Source organism: Corvus cornix, chromosome 7, assembly GCF_000738735.6.
Source record: "Corvus cornix cornix isolate S_Up_H32 chromosome 7, ASM73873v5, whole genome shotgun sequence".
Classification (NCBI taxonomy): domain Eukaryota; kingdom Metazoa; phylum Chordata; class Aves; order Passeriformes; family Corvidae; genus Corvus; species Corvus cornix.
Genome location: NC_046337.1, coordinates 35,324,315 through 35,340,195, shown reverse-complemented (window position 1 = coordinate 35,340,195; position 15,881 = coordinate 35,324,315). Strand labels below are relative to the sequence as shown.

At 42.6% G+C, this 15,881-nt stretch overlaps 1 protein-coding gene across 5 annotated transcripts in view; it reads left to right on the top strand.

Moving 5' to 3' along the window:
* ERBB4 (erb-b2 receptor tyrosine kinase 4) overlaps positions 1-15,881 on the top strand; it is a 576,015-nt gene that overhangs the window by 541,994 nt on the left and 18,140 nt on the right. For all 5 annotated transcript variants that reach the window (XM_039554927.1, XM_039554926.1, XM_039554924.1 and 2 more), the window contains 4 exons: positions 1,028-1,103; positions 3,079-3,225; positions 4,454-4,551; positions 6,821-6,991. In XM_039554927.1, coding sequence (XP_039410861.1) covers positions 1,028-1,103; positions 3,079-3,225; positions 4,454-4,551; positions 6,821-6,991 — 492 coding nt within the window. The remainder of the gene's footprint in view (positions 1-1,027; positions 1,104-3,078; positions 3,226-4,453; positions 4,552-6,820; positions 6,992-15,881) is intronic.

The window sequence follows — 15,881 nt, the reverse complement described above, 5'->3', positions numbered from 1 at the left end:
AGGTTATGTTCATTAGTGAACTTCATGGAAGGCAGTTTCATAAGGGTTTAAATGAAGACACATCCTCTGCTTTTACACCCACCATCTGTTCAGATTTTACCTGCAGTTACGCATCCTTTTGGTTTATTCCAGTACCTCTTCCATAGTTCCAAATTAGAGGCAACCCATACAAGTCCCTGCCAGGTAAAAGTCTTCTAAGTGTTTGTCCATCAGAAATTCACAGACTGCAAGGCTGTGCCTGACGGGTGCAGCTCAGGAATGGGAAACACCATGAATCCCATTTTAACACTAACTCAAGAGGGTGGGCCCTAGTGCAGGAATGAGGTTTGGTTTGCCTGCACACCCTTGTCTGTCGGAAGAGATAAGCTCACCCCGAGGGTGATTCACTGACATGGGAACATGGGGCTGCTGGCTTAGTTTGGGGAGCAACTTTTCTCACTGCAGTGCTGATACAGAGAAGTGGGATGGCTAAGTTCCTGACAAATATTAGGAGTTAACAATAAAGCACTGCAAATTCTCCTCATTGCCTGTTTACCCTGATGACGATGATGATGATGGGGACAGTGAAGTGTTATGGTCACTGCATTGTAACCTGGCCTCATTAGAGAATAGTTGAGATAGCAGTGTTGCTATCTCAGATTGCAGAGATTGCAAACTGTTAAGGAGAAAGAGCTTCTTCATTCCACTTTCTCTGCTGCACTTGAGATTTAGAGGAATTATATGCAATTTTTGCGTTGGTTCCTCTTCACACAGCTTTGATGAAAACACGAGTTGTTCTACTACTTCTGAATCAATAAATATCAGAAGTTCTCCGGGTAACCGGTTCATCTTTCTCACCTCCAAGTTTTATGAGGCACAGCCCCATTCTAGAGGGCAGGAATAGCCATTTCCTCTGTGGGATAGTGCTGCTTTTTTCCAAGCTTGCCATTGAAGGACACAGGGAGAAAGCTGGTGTCTTCATACAGGATCTGTTTGTATTGTTTTAATAATGTATTTCTAAGGTTACGTTTCTCTTGTCCTTCCCTAGATGCCAATTAAGTGGATGGCTCTGGAGTGCATACACTACAGGAAATTTACCCATCAGAGTGATGTGTGGAGCTATGGTAAATCTTCATGTGATTAGTTTAAAAAGTTGTGTCTTTTAAAGCATTGAACTAAGTTGTGTTAGTATGTTAAAGATACCCTCTTTTTCCAAAGGAGTTAATTCCAGAAGCGTTTGCTCTTCAGGTTTTTTTTTTTCCTTTAAATGTGTAACTCTGAGCAGCAGTTTTTACTGTCTCCTGTGTTACTTCCCTGCTCACTGAAATATATTATCATGATGTTCCCCTCTGGGGTGAGTGCTGCAAGGTCTGGTCTGGTAGCAGTTTGGCTGATTATTATGACAGAAGAAGACCTCTTTCAGCTCAGGCACAGATTCATAAAAATACAGCTGCAGGTCACAATTTTCAGCAGTCTTTGAAAAGCTCAACTCTAAAAGCCATGAATGTCAAAAAACATTTTCAGGCTTATGGGACTTTCTCTACCTAGAGTCAGATAAAAGGGAATTTGTCATAATACAAAGCAAATATGGCAAGAGAAGGAAAAGGAAGAGACGAGTTCTCCAAACTAACTAGAACAAGCATCTATTTAATTTCACAGATAGCTTGGGAATTGGTGAGCTACACACACAGAGAAAAAGTCGTATTTGAGAAATGAGGTGTTCGTTCAGTGTTGCTAATGGTTATTCAGACAAGCTGTTTGCCACATCTGCTGAGGTCTTTGCCTGTTTATCTGGTGTAGCTATTACTAATAAAATGATGTATACCTTTGTAAATAGAATTTTTCAGCAGTATCTGGGGCTATGGAGTCCTATTTGCATTTCCTATTGTGCATTTGAACCAAAAGGGTGTACAGCTCTATTCATTACTCACTTTTACCTGTGGGTAGCAGCAAAAGACACTGTTTGCTGTAGCTGGGTGGCTGCCCTCTTCTAGTCAGCTGAGAAAAGCTTTGGAGAGTTCAACTGATCTTGTAAAGCTGCTCTTTCTCTTCAAATCCTGTATTTCCTGGATCACTCAGGAGAAAATATACCTTCATTTATGAAATTCATTTTAAATGCAGGAAGCCCAGAACATCTATAAGCAGAAAGGAAAAGTCCATAAATAATTGACAAGTTATATTTATTTAATATCAACAAGGAGACGAATGAGGGTGAAATAAATGTGGTTTACTCATGTGGTAATTTTGCCCATCATTTTTCACATTAGCATGACATTTGTCAAAATATGGTACTGATCTGGAGGCATGCTTAAAATGACCTTTGCAATACAAATAAAAGTTAAAGAAGATGGTGTGAGAGCAGCATTTTCAATATTTAAGATTCTGTTTGGGCACAAATTCTTTTACTTATGATATATGATCTTTATTTCCAGCTTCGAAGCCAAAACAAATCCTATGGCTTTTCAAAAAGAGAATATTGGGTTTGTAGCACAGCACTATCATAAACTCAAATCCATAAGGTGATTTAAGGGAAAAAATAATAGCAGTGGCTGTGAATGACTTACAAGGCAAAGCCAACGACCTAATGTTACTCAGTGCTGTACCTTTGTGGGAAATTGATGCTCTAAGCTCGGGAACATCTGCGCTTTCCCCCCTTAAAATAATAGAGTACATCAGCCATTCATTTCCCTTTTTGATAAAAGAGCGTGGTGCATTCTTTTGTTATTGCACCCATTTACTTTACCACCCTTCATTTGTCTCAGACCTTTCTTGTGTGCCTCAGGTCTATCACGCCATTTCTTACACCAATAAAAATGAGGGAAGTTGCTTTTGAAGATTACCACAAAGTGCTGTTTCACCATTTTCCAGAGTTTTCAAGTGGCAGACTGTCATGGTTTAAGCCAAGACAGCAGCTAAGCACTGTGTAGCCACTTGCTCAACTCCTCCTGTCCCCCCAGTCCAAACTTCAGTGTTTTTCCAGGCACTCGTGAAGAAGAAGAGATTGCAGTCCAGAACTGGGCCAGGATACTCTGCTGTGAGAGACTGGGGGGGAATCTGAGTAGTGTGACCTCAGACACTAACACTCTTTCTTCTGCCTAGGAGTCACCATCTGGGAGCTGATGACCTTTGGTGGGAAGCCATATGATGGAATCCCAACTCGAGAGATCCCCGACCTCTTGGAGAAGGGAGAGCGGCTGCCCCAGCCCCCAATCTGCACTATTGATGTTTATATGGTGATGGTGAAGTGTAAGGAATTGTCACTTTTGATACCCCTGCACTCACTGCAAGAGGGACACTGGTTTAGAATATTTGCATAGGCAGTCTCTGACAGAGCTGGGAAACAGGGCAAGCTGCTGCTGCAAAACAAAAGCTTCCCATGATACTGTAAATTCCATTTAAATACTCCCTGCACATCTTTGGCAATTTTACAATTGTTAGCCATGAAGGGCCGAGTTAGCTCAGCTTCTTATTACTGTCAGATGTTATCTCATATACTTGCTGTGAAGTCAAAATTGTATGGTTGTTACTGTAAACCCTTGTCATTTCCATGACAATTGATTCTGATGTAAAAAAGATAATACTAAACATAATTATGGCACATGGATACCCAGCCAGTGAAGGTTGTGAGGAGAAATCCCATTTCCAAATATTGAGGAAAGAAATCACTAATGTTTTATTGTAAGTAGCAAGAATGATGATTGCAATAGTAATAATAAAAAGTAAAATTAATAGAAGAAATGCTATAGAGAGGATTATTTTTTATCATTCTCAGTCCAGTACAAAAATTTATGATTATTTTTACTTTAGTAAAAAAAGGGAAACAGTCTGCACATGATTTCTTCCACTTTTTTATCTCCAAGATACTCCCACTAATGACAGTATCCTCCAAGGTTATGCTTCTAATTTAAAAAGAATTAGAAATATCTCTCTGATATTTCTGGCTTAATTTAAGTGAGATTAACATACAGACATCTCATCCATCATATATACTCCTTTCCCTTTTGCTTTGTACACAAAAGCCCTGAAAAAAAAAAAGGAAAACTAGAAGAAGTAAATTAAGTATCTTCTGAAAACAGTTGTACTGTGCATGGAGGTGTGGAAATTAAATCATGCAAGGGCTTTGTTGAGTACAAAAATGTCCCATCTGGTAGGACACATCCTTAATAAAAGACAGTCAGTGCTGATACCTAAATGTGCAAGATGAGAAAATTGCAAGATAGTGTTGCTGTCTCTGGGATGGAGAGGAGCCCAGCAAATTAAGAAAAATTCCATGCAGTAAGGAACAATCTAGTCTGGCCAAAACCAGGTGTTTTCCATTTTATGCATCATAGAATTCTAACTTTCCATTATTCTGGGTTTTTATTGCAACTTTTCTTTGGGCCAGAGTTATCAAGGACTTGAAACTTGTACATTTAAAAAAGGAAAGATTTCCTCCCTTGACATTTAACCATTTTCTTTCTTGTCTTTCATCCAGGCTGGATGATTGATGCTGACAGTCGGCCAAAATTCAAGGAGCTGGCTGCTGAATTCTCTAGAATGGCTCGAGACCCTCAGAGATACCTGGTAATTCAGGTAAGCAACCCTGCAGCATCACAGGGGTGGGAAAAACAATTGTCTGCAACACCCAACTGTTAGGGGCATTGCCTTTGAATCTTTTGAAGTTCAAGATGCCTAAAGCAAAAGAGCCTAAAGCAAACAGTGACTACAGTGTTATACAAGCATGAAGTAGAATGGGCAGTGTCAGTATCTCAAAAATAATGATATTAATAATACAACAATCTGAAATTAATTTCCTAAGCTCATGTTTATGAGCACATACACAATCTCTGGCTTTGCAAGCTGCTCAGTGCTTTGCATTTCCTTATGAAACTGGGGACAAGTTTTTCCATAGGCAGACAGTGGATCTATATTTAGACCAAGGACTTCCTTGGTTTTAAAATTGATTAGGCTGAGTCTTTTCCCTGCATTGCTGAGATCACAAGCAAGTTTCTTTTCACTGCCTAAACATGAAAGTTTCTTAGAAAACAGGAAGTTGTGTCATACTGGTACCTCTAATGCTAGGGAGGAGCTTCCCTCTCTGTTCTCCTTAAGCTCTGGGGCTCTGGAGGCTTCACATCCCTGTGACAGGGTTGTGAAGGGTTCATCCTTCATGGGTTCATCCCATGAAACTGCCCTGTGGCAGCAGGGCGATACCTGGTGAGTACAGGTAGCTGGAGCTGTGTGTGCCTGAGTACAGGCATGTGTCCTTCCCTAATTTTGTGGCAGCCTAGACTTGTGCATGTGTTTATTACAGCTCAGATTCAAGCCACAGAAAGCATAGGGTTCTTAGGTAAGGGCCCAGTGTGTGAGCTGTTCAAAGGAAAATGAAAACTTCAAAGTGAGGTGATGGTGAAACACCAGAGACCAGAGCATGGGAACAGTTTGTTCCAGGTAATGATTCTCATGCTCTGTCTCATGCTGTATCTGCTCCACATCATGAAACACAGGGCAGAGGTGCTGATCCTCAGCTTCACATTGACATAAGAATTCCTAGTGGAAGAGCCTCCAGCCAGTGCCACTTCATGTCTCCTGAGTGGTCTAGTGCCAGTCCCACAGTGAGGTGTTTGATTTCACTGGGTAGAGCTGCCAGGTGACTTGTGGTGTGTTGCTGCACACTGTGAATCATCCTGCTCTCCTTCCGCTTCAGCACAAGGAAGATGTGGTTGGAAAGTGAAATACTAGTCAAGAGGATTTTTGGTCCTGAATGTGGAATTCCTCTTGCAGTATTCCCCACTGTGTGAACTAAATTATAAGTTCAGCTAATTTGGGAAAACTCAGTCTGATTAAATGACTTTGTTAGATAGGACATACTTCCTTATTCCAAATACCTCTTTCCTCCATTTCTCCCCCTGCCCTTCCCTCCCCTGTTGCATGGTCTGGCCTGTGTTTCATCCTGTGAGGCTTCTCTCCAGCACTCCTTGCAGACAATACGAGCTCCTGGAGGAGAAACCAGGGTCACTGCATTGCACTGGTACCTCTGCCATCACCACTCCCCATCCCTCCCAGGTGCAATCAACAATGACAAACTTGCTGTTGAGCTTTTAAATGGGTCTGTATGCACCCCACAGCACAGCCATCATTCCCTCCTGGATTCTACATGTGGCATAGTAATTCCTGAGGAGTGGGAGGCCACTCTCCAGCCATCCAGTGGAGTTTAGCATTGTTTCTATGGGCTGATAGGTTTTTGTGGCATGGGATTGCCTTTTGCAATGTTTTGTGGCACCAACAAAGTGCAGCCCAGATTTGCCTCTCCAGCTCATAGGTGTTATTTCAAGGTCCTGTTGTTTCCCTGGTTTGACTTTCGTTGTTCTCAGCTCTCATACATTCCACAGAATAGATGGGAGAGAAATTTACCCTCTAAGTCCCTTAAAGTACAAATTAAAGTAAAGCAAACATCAAGACACAACAGTTTCCTTGTTATTCCCCACCCCTCCTATTTGAGCCTAAATAGTTGAGATATTTCACAAAATATGTCAGAACTTGGGTCAGAAACTGATCTTGTATGGGAAAAAGAGAGAAGAAAAAATAAAAGCTCAGTCATGAAAATGCCAAAAAAAACCCCCGTTTTGCTTGATTCATGCAGTTACTCCCTTTTTGTCATCATATTCCCAGTAAAAAATAAAAAAAACCCAACAACAAAACAAACCCACAAATTATGTGGATACAGTGCTTTTGAACAAACAAAGCAGCATGTGTGGTCCCTGCAGCCTGGGCTGCCAGGGCATTAGGAAGGCTGAAATTCTCTCTTTGGGAAATTAATCAATCTTTTGATATTTTTCCTCTCTCAATACAATCTGTTTAGGGAGATGATCGTATGAAGCTCCCAAGCCCAAATGACAGCAAGTTCTTCCAAAATCTTCTTGATGAGGAAGACCTGGAAGATATGATGGATGCTGAAGAGTATCTTGTTCCTCAAGCCTTTAACATTCCTCCTCCCATCTACACCTCCAGGACAAGAATTGATTCCAACAGGGTAAGAGCAAGCTCTGACAGAAAATACTGGTTATTATAAAAGCACAGGTGGAGATTTAAGTACACCAATCAAACACAGGCCAGCACTGCCTTGGGAATTACAAGCTCCCATTGGTAAAGAAAGTGGCTATAAAAATGTTGTCACTGGGCTGCCTGTTCATTGTGCCTCAGTGAATTCTAAATTAATAGCCCAGCCTTGAGTGAACAAAAGCTCAGCTTGAGCTGCCTGTCCTGAAAGCACAGCTGAGGCTGCTGAAGTCAAGCAGTGTTGCTTCTGCACTGTAATGTGGCCAGGAAGTACACAGCCCTGGTGCTCCTATCCCTGCCATCCTGATGTCTTGGCAGGGTTGGCACTGATGTAACTGAGGGCAGCTGGGATATACAGATAATGTTGCTTTTGTGTCTGGAGCCAGATTTCCAACGCAGCCCCTTTTCCTGTTTGCATGCGGTGCTTTCACGGCCGCCCTTCCCAAACGTGTGTTTGTGCTGAGCACGTGGCAGGTATTGGCAGGCTGATGTTTGCACCCTCCCCATCAGGGGAGGAAATGCTCTTCATTGTATATGGGGACCTGAGGCACAGAGAGTGTTCAGGGGGAATTCAGCTCACAGAACTCCAACCATCTAAGGGATAGGGATACAATCTAAGCTTTTCCCCCAGACTTCATCTGGTGTCACTGGAGTAGCATGGGTGAACATTGCTGCCTGTCTCGGGCATTTCCAGTAGGATAAGTTACTTTCTGGAGGTGTCATTCTCTATCCACTAACTCCTGACAGCTGCAGAGCAGTCTCAGACCTGCTGTGTGAGTTCTGGTATGTTGAATCCTGTTCTACATGCCTGTGCCCTGCTGCAGGTGAGGAGCTAAGTCAGATGTCTAGAATCTGTTTTCCCTCCTTCAACAGGTCTGACCTCTGCCTCTGTTCCTGTGCTTGGCTCCAGCCTTTTAACAGTTCAGTTGCCACCCCTTCTCACATAACTAAGAGATGTTGAAATGCATTACTAATGTGAGGGCATTGACATGGGCATCAGGTGTGTTTTAATTAGGGACTTGTTTTCTCTCCAGGCTCCTTTTGGTCAAAAGCCGCAGTTTAAATACTAAGTATACCCTGTGAAATGCTGGTGTTTATTCCTCATGGTTTAGGCACCTTTTGGACATTTATCCTTAGCTGAGGTAGTTCCAAATTCATACCCAGGTGTGAACTGATTACACCATGTGAGACAGGGAAGAGGTGAGTAAAAGAGCCAAGAGTGTATAATCTGAGCCAGTATCCATGCTCTGACCATACCCTGCAGGAAGCTCCTTACCCTCTCCTGAGGAAATCAGTGCTTTTTGGGAATAAGACAAAATCTGATCTTAATAGTCAGTTTGGAAGGAAACTGCTGCTGTTTTAAATGCAAGGAAATGGGAGATGTCTGGATTCATGTAGCATTTCTCCTGCATCACTGAAAGACAGTGAAGTGGGGATGATGCATGATTGAGCAATAAGTGAGAAACTTTCTTTTTATGGCTACAAGACTTAATTGATGGTGATCTGAAATACGTCAGGTTTACTACTAGCTGTCTCTGGAGAGGTTCTGTTTCCTTTCCTGCCAACTTCTGAGGAGAGAAGGGAAAGACAGCAATTACCTTTGGAAGGTACTCACTGTCACAGGGATGTAAATCAGTGGAACTTAGTTTGACACAGTGGGGTACTGCCATTTACACAGGTCTGAGGAGGCAGAATCTGACATTTTGGGTTTGTTACATTCATCTCACTCCCATATTTGCTGGAAACACTGGGACACATTTAAAGAAGAAAGGCTTAGTAGAAAAATGTACTTGCTTTTTCAACAGTTCCTTTTGCCATCTGTCTTTGGTACCAGCCCAGCTGAGGACCCCACTAGAGCTGAGGGAATTCCGGTAAAAATCCTAGAGTTAATATTCTGAAAGATTTATTTACAGTGTGTCATTTGGACAACCAACATGGTCACTGCTGTATTCATGGAATGAAAACACAGGCACTTATTTTTATTATTATCATTAGTGGTGTTGTTATTATTATTGTTATTGTTGTTACTATCATAGTTATTATTATTATTGGTGTTGTTGTTATTATACAAAAATTAAAATAACTTTCACAAAGCCTTTTCCCAGCTTCAAAGCACACCATTGCAACTGCTTGCACACATGTGATCCCCTTGAAGCCAGCAGAGCTGCAGAAAGAGACCACGGGCCTTGTTTTTGGGATACAAAGGGACTCCATCACATTCTTGATGTGATGTCTCCATTCCTCAGCTCACAATTTCCCATCTTGGTTTGAAACTGTGATCTTGTACCACCAAAGACAGTGGGAAGTTTGCTTTGCAATTCAATTTAATGACAGTAGCAAAACCGTATCCTCCTTTCAGTAACTCCTGTTGCTGGGAATTTTTCTCTAGCATTGTACAAACCTGGAATTACCCTTTGCAAAAAGTTTTCAGTTTGTGAGCCAAGTTGCCTGACCCAGATCAGACCAAGAGGTCAGAGAGGGCTAAGCTGGAAGCCCTGCACCACTGTAGCATTCCTGGTTTACTTTGCAGAGAGGTGTTTTCTGGAGGTAGTACATGTGTGCAGAAAGCCACATACATCTCTGTTGCCCTTGTGAAGCACTCAGTTTCTCGGTACGTTAACTATTCTTTTAGTTTGATTGATTTAAACAAAACACAGTCACTCCTTTAAGGTAATAGTGCCTCTGCTGTGCATAGTTCAGTACAGATGGATGTCAGCTACAGGAATCACAGGGAACTGAAATGCTGTCAGAGCTCTCTGTCTGCACTTGTCTAATTCTGTTTGGGTGTTTCCTTTGGATAGTCTCTGATTTATGCTTGTTTAGCATAGTGTGTATTGATACTGCACAGACCCATTATGGTGCTGCTGCAGCCGTGGATGCCAAATGAATGGACACAACTTAGGTAGTTTGTGTTCACCGTGTCTGGCAAATTGCTTTTTATGGGGAGATTGTGAGGCAATTTGGTGAAGGAAAACAACACAGACGAGCTACATGATCTCCATGTCATTTTCAGGGATAAGAAGCATGAAGGATACTGTATTTCCCACCTTAGCTGTTCCAGTGGCAGTTTTAGTGGCCAAGGAGTTAGTCAGGGCACTGTGCTCCTTCTCTGTGCTGACAGTGTTGGGTGAATGTTCCAGCAGCATGGCTCCATGGGGACAGAAGTGGGCAGAAAGAAAGCAAGGAGATCATGAACCTTCTCACACATAGTCTTTGAAGTCAAGGAATGAAGGAAGAACAGGAGTATTTGCTTGCTCAGGAGAGCCCTGAAGTTTCTCTGCAGTGGTCTCAAGTCTAAATCCTTGCAGCTTCTTGCCTGGGAGGCACCACTGGATGAGGTTTGTGCAAAACACTCCCGCCCGTGGGAGGAAAAGAGCTGTGTGGATGTGCATTAACAGCGCAGTGCTGCAGCCCATGGGTAGAAGACTGGAGAGAGGGGAGGCTTCTGGGGAGTTGCCAGCTCCCCAGGAAGTCTCACATCCTTCTTCCTCCAGGGTTTACAGAGATTTGTGAAGCTGCAAGGTTCAGACACAGGTTCAGCATTTCCATCACATCCACACTGACTCCTGCTAGGATGTCTTTGGGACCTACCTGTGCTGCTGGGAGCAGAGCCCTGCACAGGCTCTGACCCTTAATGGTGGCCTCTCTTGTGAAGTTCACTCTGAGACTGCTGCAGCTTTTAAGTAAAAATTAGCATCCTAAGATAAATTGAATTCTTCCATTGGATCCGAAACTCTTCAGTTGCAATTTTGTCTCTTCAGCTTTTTCCAGTTTTTATTTTCCGCTCTCTAGAGATACTCTGGAAAAATAGAGTTTTCAAAGCTCTGTGCTTCTGAGAGATAAGCTGAATCCTCAGCAGTGTTTCCATGAGCACTGGACCCCAGCTAGTGCTCAAGTGTCCTGCATTCACATCCATTAGATGATTCATTCAGGTATTTGTAACGAGTGCTGTCCTGTGCATGCAGAGATAATGCTAATACAGCAAGCACTCTGTGTGCCCCACGATTCTTTTTGCTCTCAGTCCTTGGCTAATTCCTGCTGAAAACTGTCTATACTGTTTATTACTCACTGATACTGTCCCTGTAGTTTTATTCCATACACTGTATATCATGGAAGCACCTGCCAACCCTGCACTTAAATACCAAGCAATTTTTTTTCAGAGATGTCTAATCCATATGTCCATGGAGACTATCCTGCTTGGCTAAAGCAGACTGTGGGACACTGGAAGCCAGTTTTCAGTTCTCTGAGCAGTATCTGGTGTGCCACTGCAGCAGTCCTGGTGTGGCCTTAGGTCTGGTAGTGCAGCATCCTTGCTGCTTGGCAAAGCAGGAGAGGGGCGTGGTTTGACCATGATTCTTTTTGTGTCCTGGGCTTTAGTAGCACCTGATCTCCATTTCTTTTCCTGTAAGAGAAGGCAATTAAGTGTTCCTGCCCAAGTCATTTCTCCAGGTGTGTCCTGGCCTCATGGGACTGATGGCAGTAAAACTGCTTCATCTTAAAGTTAATCCAAAATGTTTGTGAAGAGATCTCCAGGCTACATGGGGCCATTAAAAGCATTTTGTCCAACTTTCTGGCATAGCATAGACCAGAGTCTCTTGTCTCTTAATTTCTGCATCAAGTGCAGAAATTCTGTGTGAGGTGGAGTTTGTCTTTTATAAAGATTGTCTTGATTGTATCAAGTGGGATGGAAAATACATCACAGTGTAGAAAAGTCTCACTGGGCGGTTAATGCTGACTCTTTAGCAGGGTTGGATCCTGTTCCTGTCTGCCATCCACACTTTTTGGTGCTAGATTTAAGGAGCTGCCAGCTCTTAGAAATCTCTGGTTATTGTGGTGTGATTCTTGGGGTGTCTTGTGCTTGGCCAGGAGCTGGACTTGATGATCCTTGTGTGTCCCTTACAATTCAGGATATTCTGTGATTCTCTGATTTTTCTGCTTAAAAGGCTAAACAGGATATTACCATTTGTATGTGTTTGCTGTTAAATGATGACAACACAGATGTCTTTTTGTTTGTTTGTGGTGTTTGCCACCTTTCTGCTTCTGCAGTATCTTCCCAAAAAATAATATGGCCAAACCTTTCCCTAAATTTGATACCTCTTAGGGCAGTCTGTCAGGTTGTGGTCTTCTTTAGTTATTTCTATCCCATTTCTTTAATTGCTTCTCCTTAAAAGGTGATCAAAAACTTTCTGAAAATCTTAGTAGTCTTTTTTTTGCCTCTGTCACTTCCTTATGCAAGTGTGGCCATAAAATCTCCAATGCCAGAACAGATGGTCTTGTAAACAAACTAGACATTGATTCAAAACATTTCATAGCATTTCAGACTATTACACTGAGTAACTCTATATTAGCTCTCTTGCTTCTTTAAAACTGCATGATTAGTTAGAGAAGTTTGTATGAAGCCCTTCTGTATGTCTTTTGCTAAATACTGCATTTCATGTGTTTTCTTAGGAGAGTCTAGGCAACTGGCTGCATTTACTGCCTTCAGACCTTTAGGGTAATTCTGAAAGTCCACCAAGCCCCCTTTCAAGATGTCCAATTCCCATTTTCTGCTTTTCTAAGTTTTAATGACATTCTGGTGGTAGGAGGCTCCTGTCTGTTCTGCTCTGCCTTTTGCATTAAGCACTTCCCAAGAGCTGTTAGTGTTTAATTGGTGTCTGGAAGACCATCACAAGTATTTTGCCTATTTTCTTTTCACTTCTGGAAAATTCTTCTGGGTCTGTTTCTAGTCTTTGTTGGAAGTGTGGATAGCACCAGGCCAACCTTGTCCAGGTTCATAAACAGGGCAGAAACACCAATTTAGTGTAGTGGTTTGGTTCAAAATATCCATTACTTATTTTCCTTCTGTGAGATAAGAATTAGGAGAAAGCTAAGCAGGCACAAAACTTAAAAGAATATAAAAGAAGTTTATTAACACACATAAAAGAAAGAAAGAAAAAAAATCAGACTAAACCTTCAGAACACTTTTCTTCCCCCCACCTTTCTCCCTTCTCCCACTGACAATGTAAAAAGACAACCCTTGAGATGTTCAGTCAGTTTACCACTTCCATAATAACCTTGTTCAGTTCACTTAGGGAGAGGAGTCTTTCTTGCTCATGCTATGGAGACATCTCCACAAGAAGTTCTCTCATGGCTTCAATGTCACAGCGAGACAGCTGCCCAGGTTGGTTCTCTGCTCACATGTGAGAGTCCCTTCCCTCGACTTACAGCTTTCCCCACAACTGCTTTCGAGGGTCCAATCTTGAGCTACTGGGGTACCATTTTAAGCATGAGCTGTGCAGAAACAAAGGTTCTCTTCACCTATCTCTGGGAGCATCTTCATCTCTAGGAATAGAGGCCCTCCTCCTCCCCTGGGAGCAAGGGTCCTCATCACTTTCATCTCTAGGAATAGAGGTCTTCTTCTTCCCTGGGAAGAAGGGTCCTCATCAAATTACAGCTACTGTCATTTGCTTATTCCAGCACAGGTGCTTTTGCTCACAATTACAGTTTGAATGCTCCACCCCCCATGCTTTCATGAAATTACAACGGGTACTCTGATGTATCATAGTCCATCACCATAGCTTTATAACAGAATTTCAGCTTCTAAGCTTGAAGCATCTCCTCTTTCTCCTCCCTCAGGGTTTCAGCTCTTCCTGCTTCACTGACTTTGGTGTCTTTATGGTGTTTTCTTCACTTGCCGTCACCTTTCCCTCTTCCTCTGACTCGGGAGAGGATTGATGTCTGCAGGCTTCATCTGTTCTGGAGAATCTTACAGCACTAAAAGGGTTAATCTCACCCAGACCCTGCAGCTGGAGTTCACATATCACTGTTGGTCACATGATCTTTGCCAGACAGTGGGGCAGCTTCAGACGAATCTTCGGCCACACTGGATGCGGGGGGTGTGGAGCCGGGCCGCGCCGCCTGCACGGAGCAGGGCTGGGGAGGGCGTGGATGGAACAGGGCCGTGCCACGGCCGATCCGGCTGGGCCAAGCAAGGCCCAGCCCAGCCCAGCCCCGCCGGGCCACCTGCAGGCCCCCTCCGCCCCGCTACCTGTCCGAAAGCCGGAAGACAAGAGAGCTTTCCTGGGGTTTGTTCGTTCTTAAATGTGGATCACAGAGGTGTGTCAAGCTTCTTAAGTGGCTTAAAAAGTTGCCAATATTCAAACTAGCCAGTTGATAGGTTCTGTCAGGTCATAGAGGAAGCTGTAAGCACCTCTCTGCAAGAGAACCACTTCCGTGGCTGATGGCCTCTTTACTAAAAACCCAAACTATACTAAACCATGACACAAGGAAAAGCAGGAGGTAAACCCAGACTGATACTAGTCAGCCTAATTTCATTGCTCAGGGTGAAGAAGTAGTGAGAATAAACATTCAAAAATACAATATAAAATATGTTACATGAAAAATTATTTTGGTCTTAATATGTTACATAAAAAAGAAAAGTTTCTTACAAAATACATGTGTCTAGAATAGCTGTATTTAAACACCTTTTAAAAATGTGCTAGGTTTGCCAGAGAAAAAAGGAAGACAATTCCTATGGAGGACTCAAATGGAATAGATGAGTCCTGGGTCTTCACAGAGAATTCTTTGAAAGTGCTTTATGGCAATTAGTTTCTTGCTTTGCAGCCAGGCTGGCTGAAATCAGTGATATCTCTCAAGGAGTAAACCCTTCTCAGCCTGAACTGATTATCAGGATCAACTTGTCAAATTGCCTTATGATTTTGCAGGGAAGTGCCTTAAAACAGGGCTTTTATACTGCATTAGCTATTTTCTGTCACATTCAGGCTTCTGCATCCAGACATACAGCTTTAGAGTCAGGCATAAAGAGTTAGAGACTTTCCCAAAGTGTTGGATGGCATTTTGGCTTCTACAAACTGTAATACGGGTTTAATAACAAAATCACCACCTCACAGTACTTTCTGCAAGCTTGGTGGAATTGGTGGGAGAGATGGTAGCTGTACATTGCTTCCATCCTTGATGTGTGGCATGTAAATTCATTGAGCTTTAATATAAACTGGTTTAAAATCAGGCAGCACCTGCTTAATCCACGAATAGCTGCTGGCTGTGTTAACAGTAAAGAGAGCTCACAGCTGATCCGTTTTCTTTTTTCTCCTGAAAAGAAAAAGTCAATAGACATAAAAAGAGTAAGTAATAAATATTTTTACACTGCACTGATGAGGCATTCTTGGAAAACAGCAAGCTAAACAACTCTACATAATTCAGTAGATGGAAAAGTGGACTGAGAGTCAGGAAATAATTATGAGAGCTGGGAGAAAATTTTCCTTCTGTGATGAGATGTGAAGCAGAAATTGTTAGTGGAAAATACCCATTTGTGAGGAACACTATTTGTGGTTTTCTTAAAATAATAAAAGCACCTGAAAAATACAAGGGAGCATGATTTGGAAGTGCACCAGGTGGAGCTGCAGGGAATTGCCCCTTAAACACCTGTCTGGCCCCCAAGCTGGGAGAGTGCTCAGTGTCCCAGGGCAGTGGGACTCCTGGGATAATGCTTTGGAAGGACTCCTGGGTGGCAGGAGGTCTATGGAGCATCCTGTAAAATAAATACTAAATACTGTACCTTCTAAACATAGATGCAATGGAGCTAAATGCCAACACAGCCTAAAAAACGCCCTTTGTTAGCCAGAGTAAAGAGTCTGTCTTTCTTGTTGAATGCTGCGGGAGGGGAGGGGAAAATAATTTTCAAGGCTATAAAAAGACTCTCCAAAAGATGCAGTTGGGAGAAGTGGGAGGAGGCACAGATGAAGTGTAGATTTAGAATGTTGAAAAATGATTATTTTATCCAAATCAGCTGGATGGTTAGTTCTTTTAGACTATTATTGCCACCAGAACCTCAGCCCTGCTCTAAATCAACTCAGCATTTCATCAAG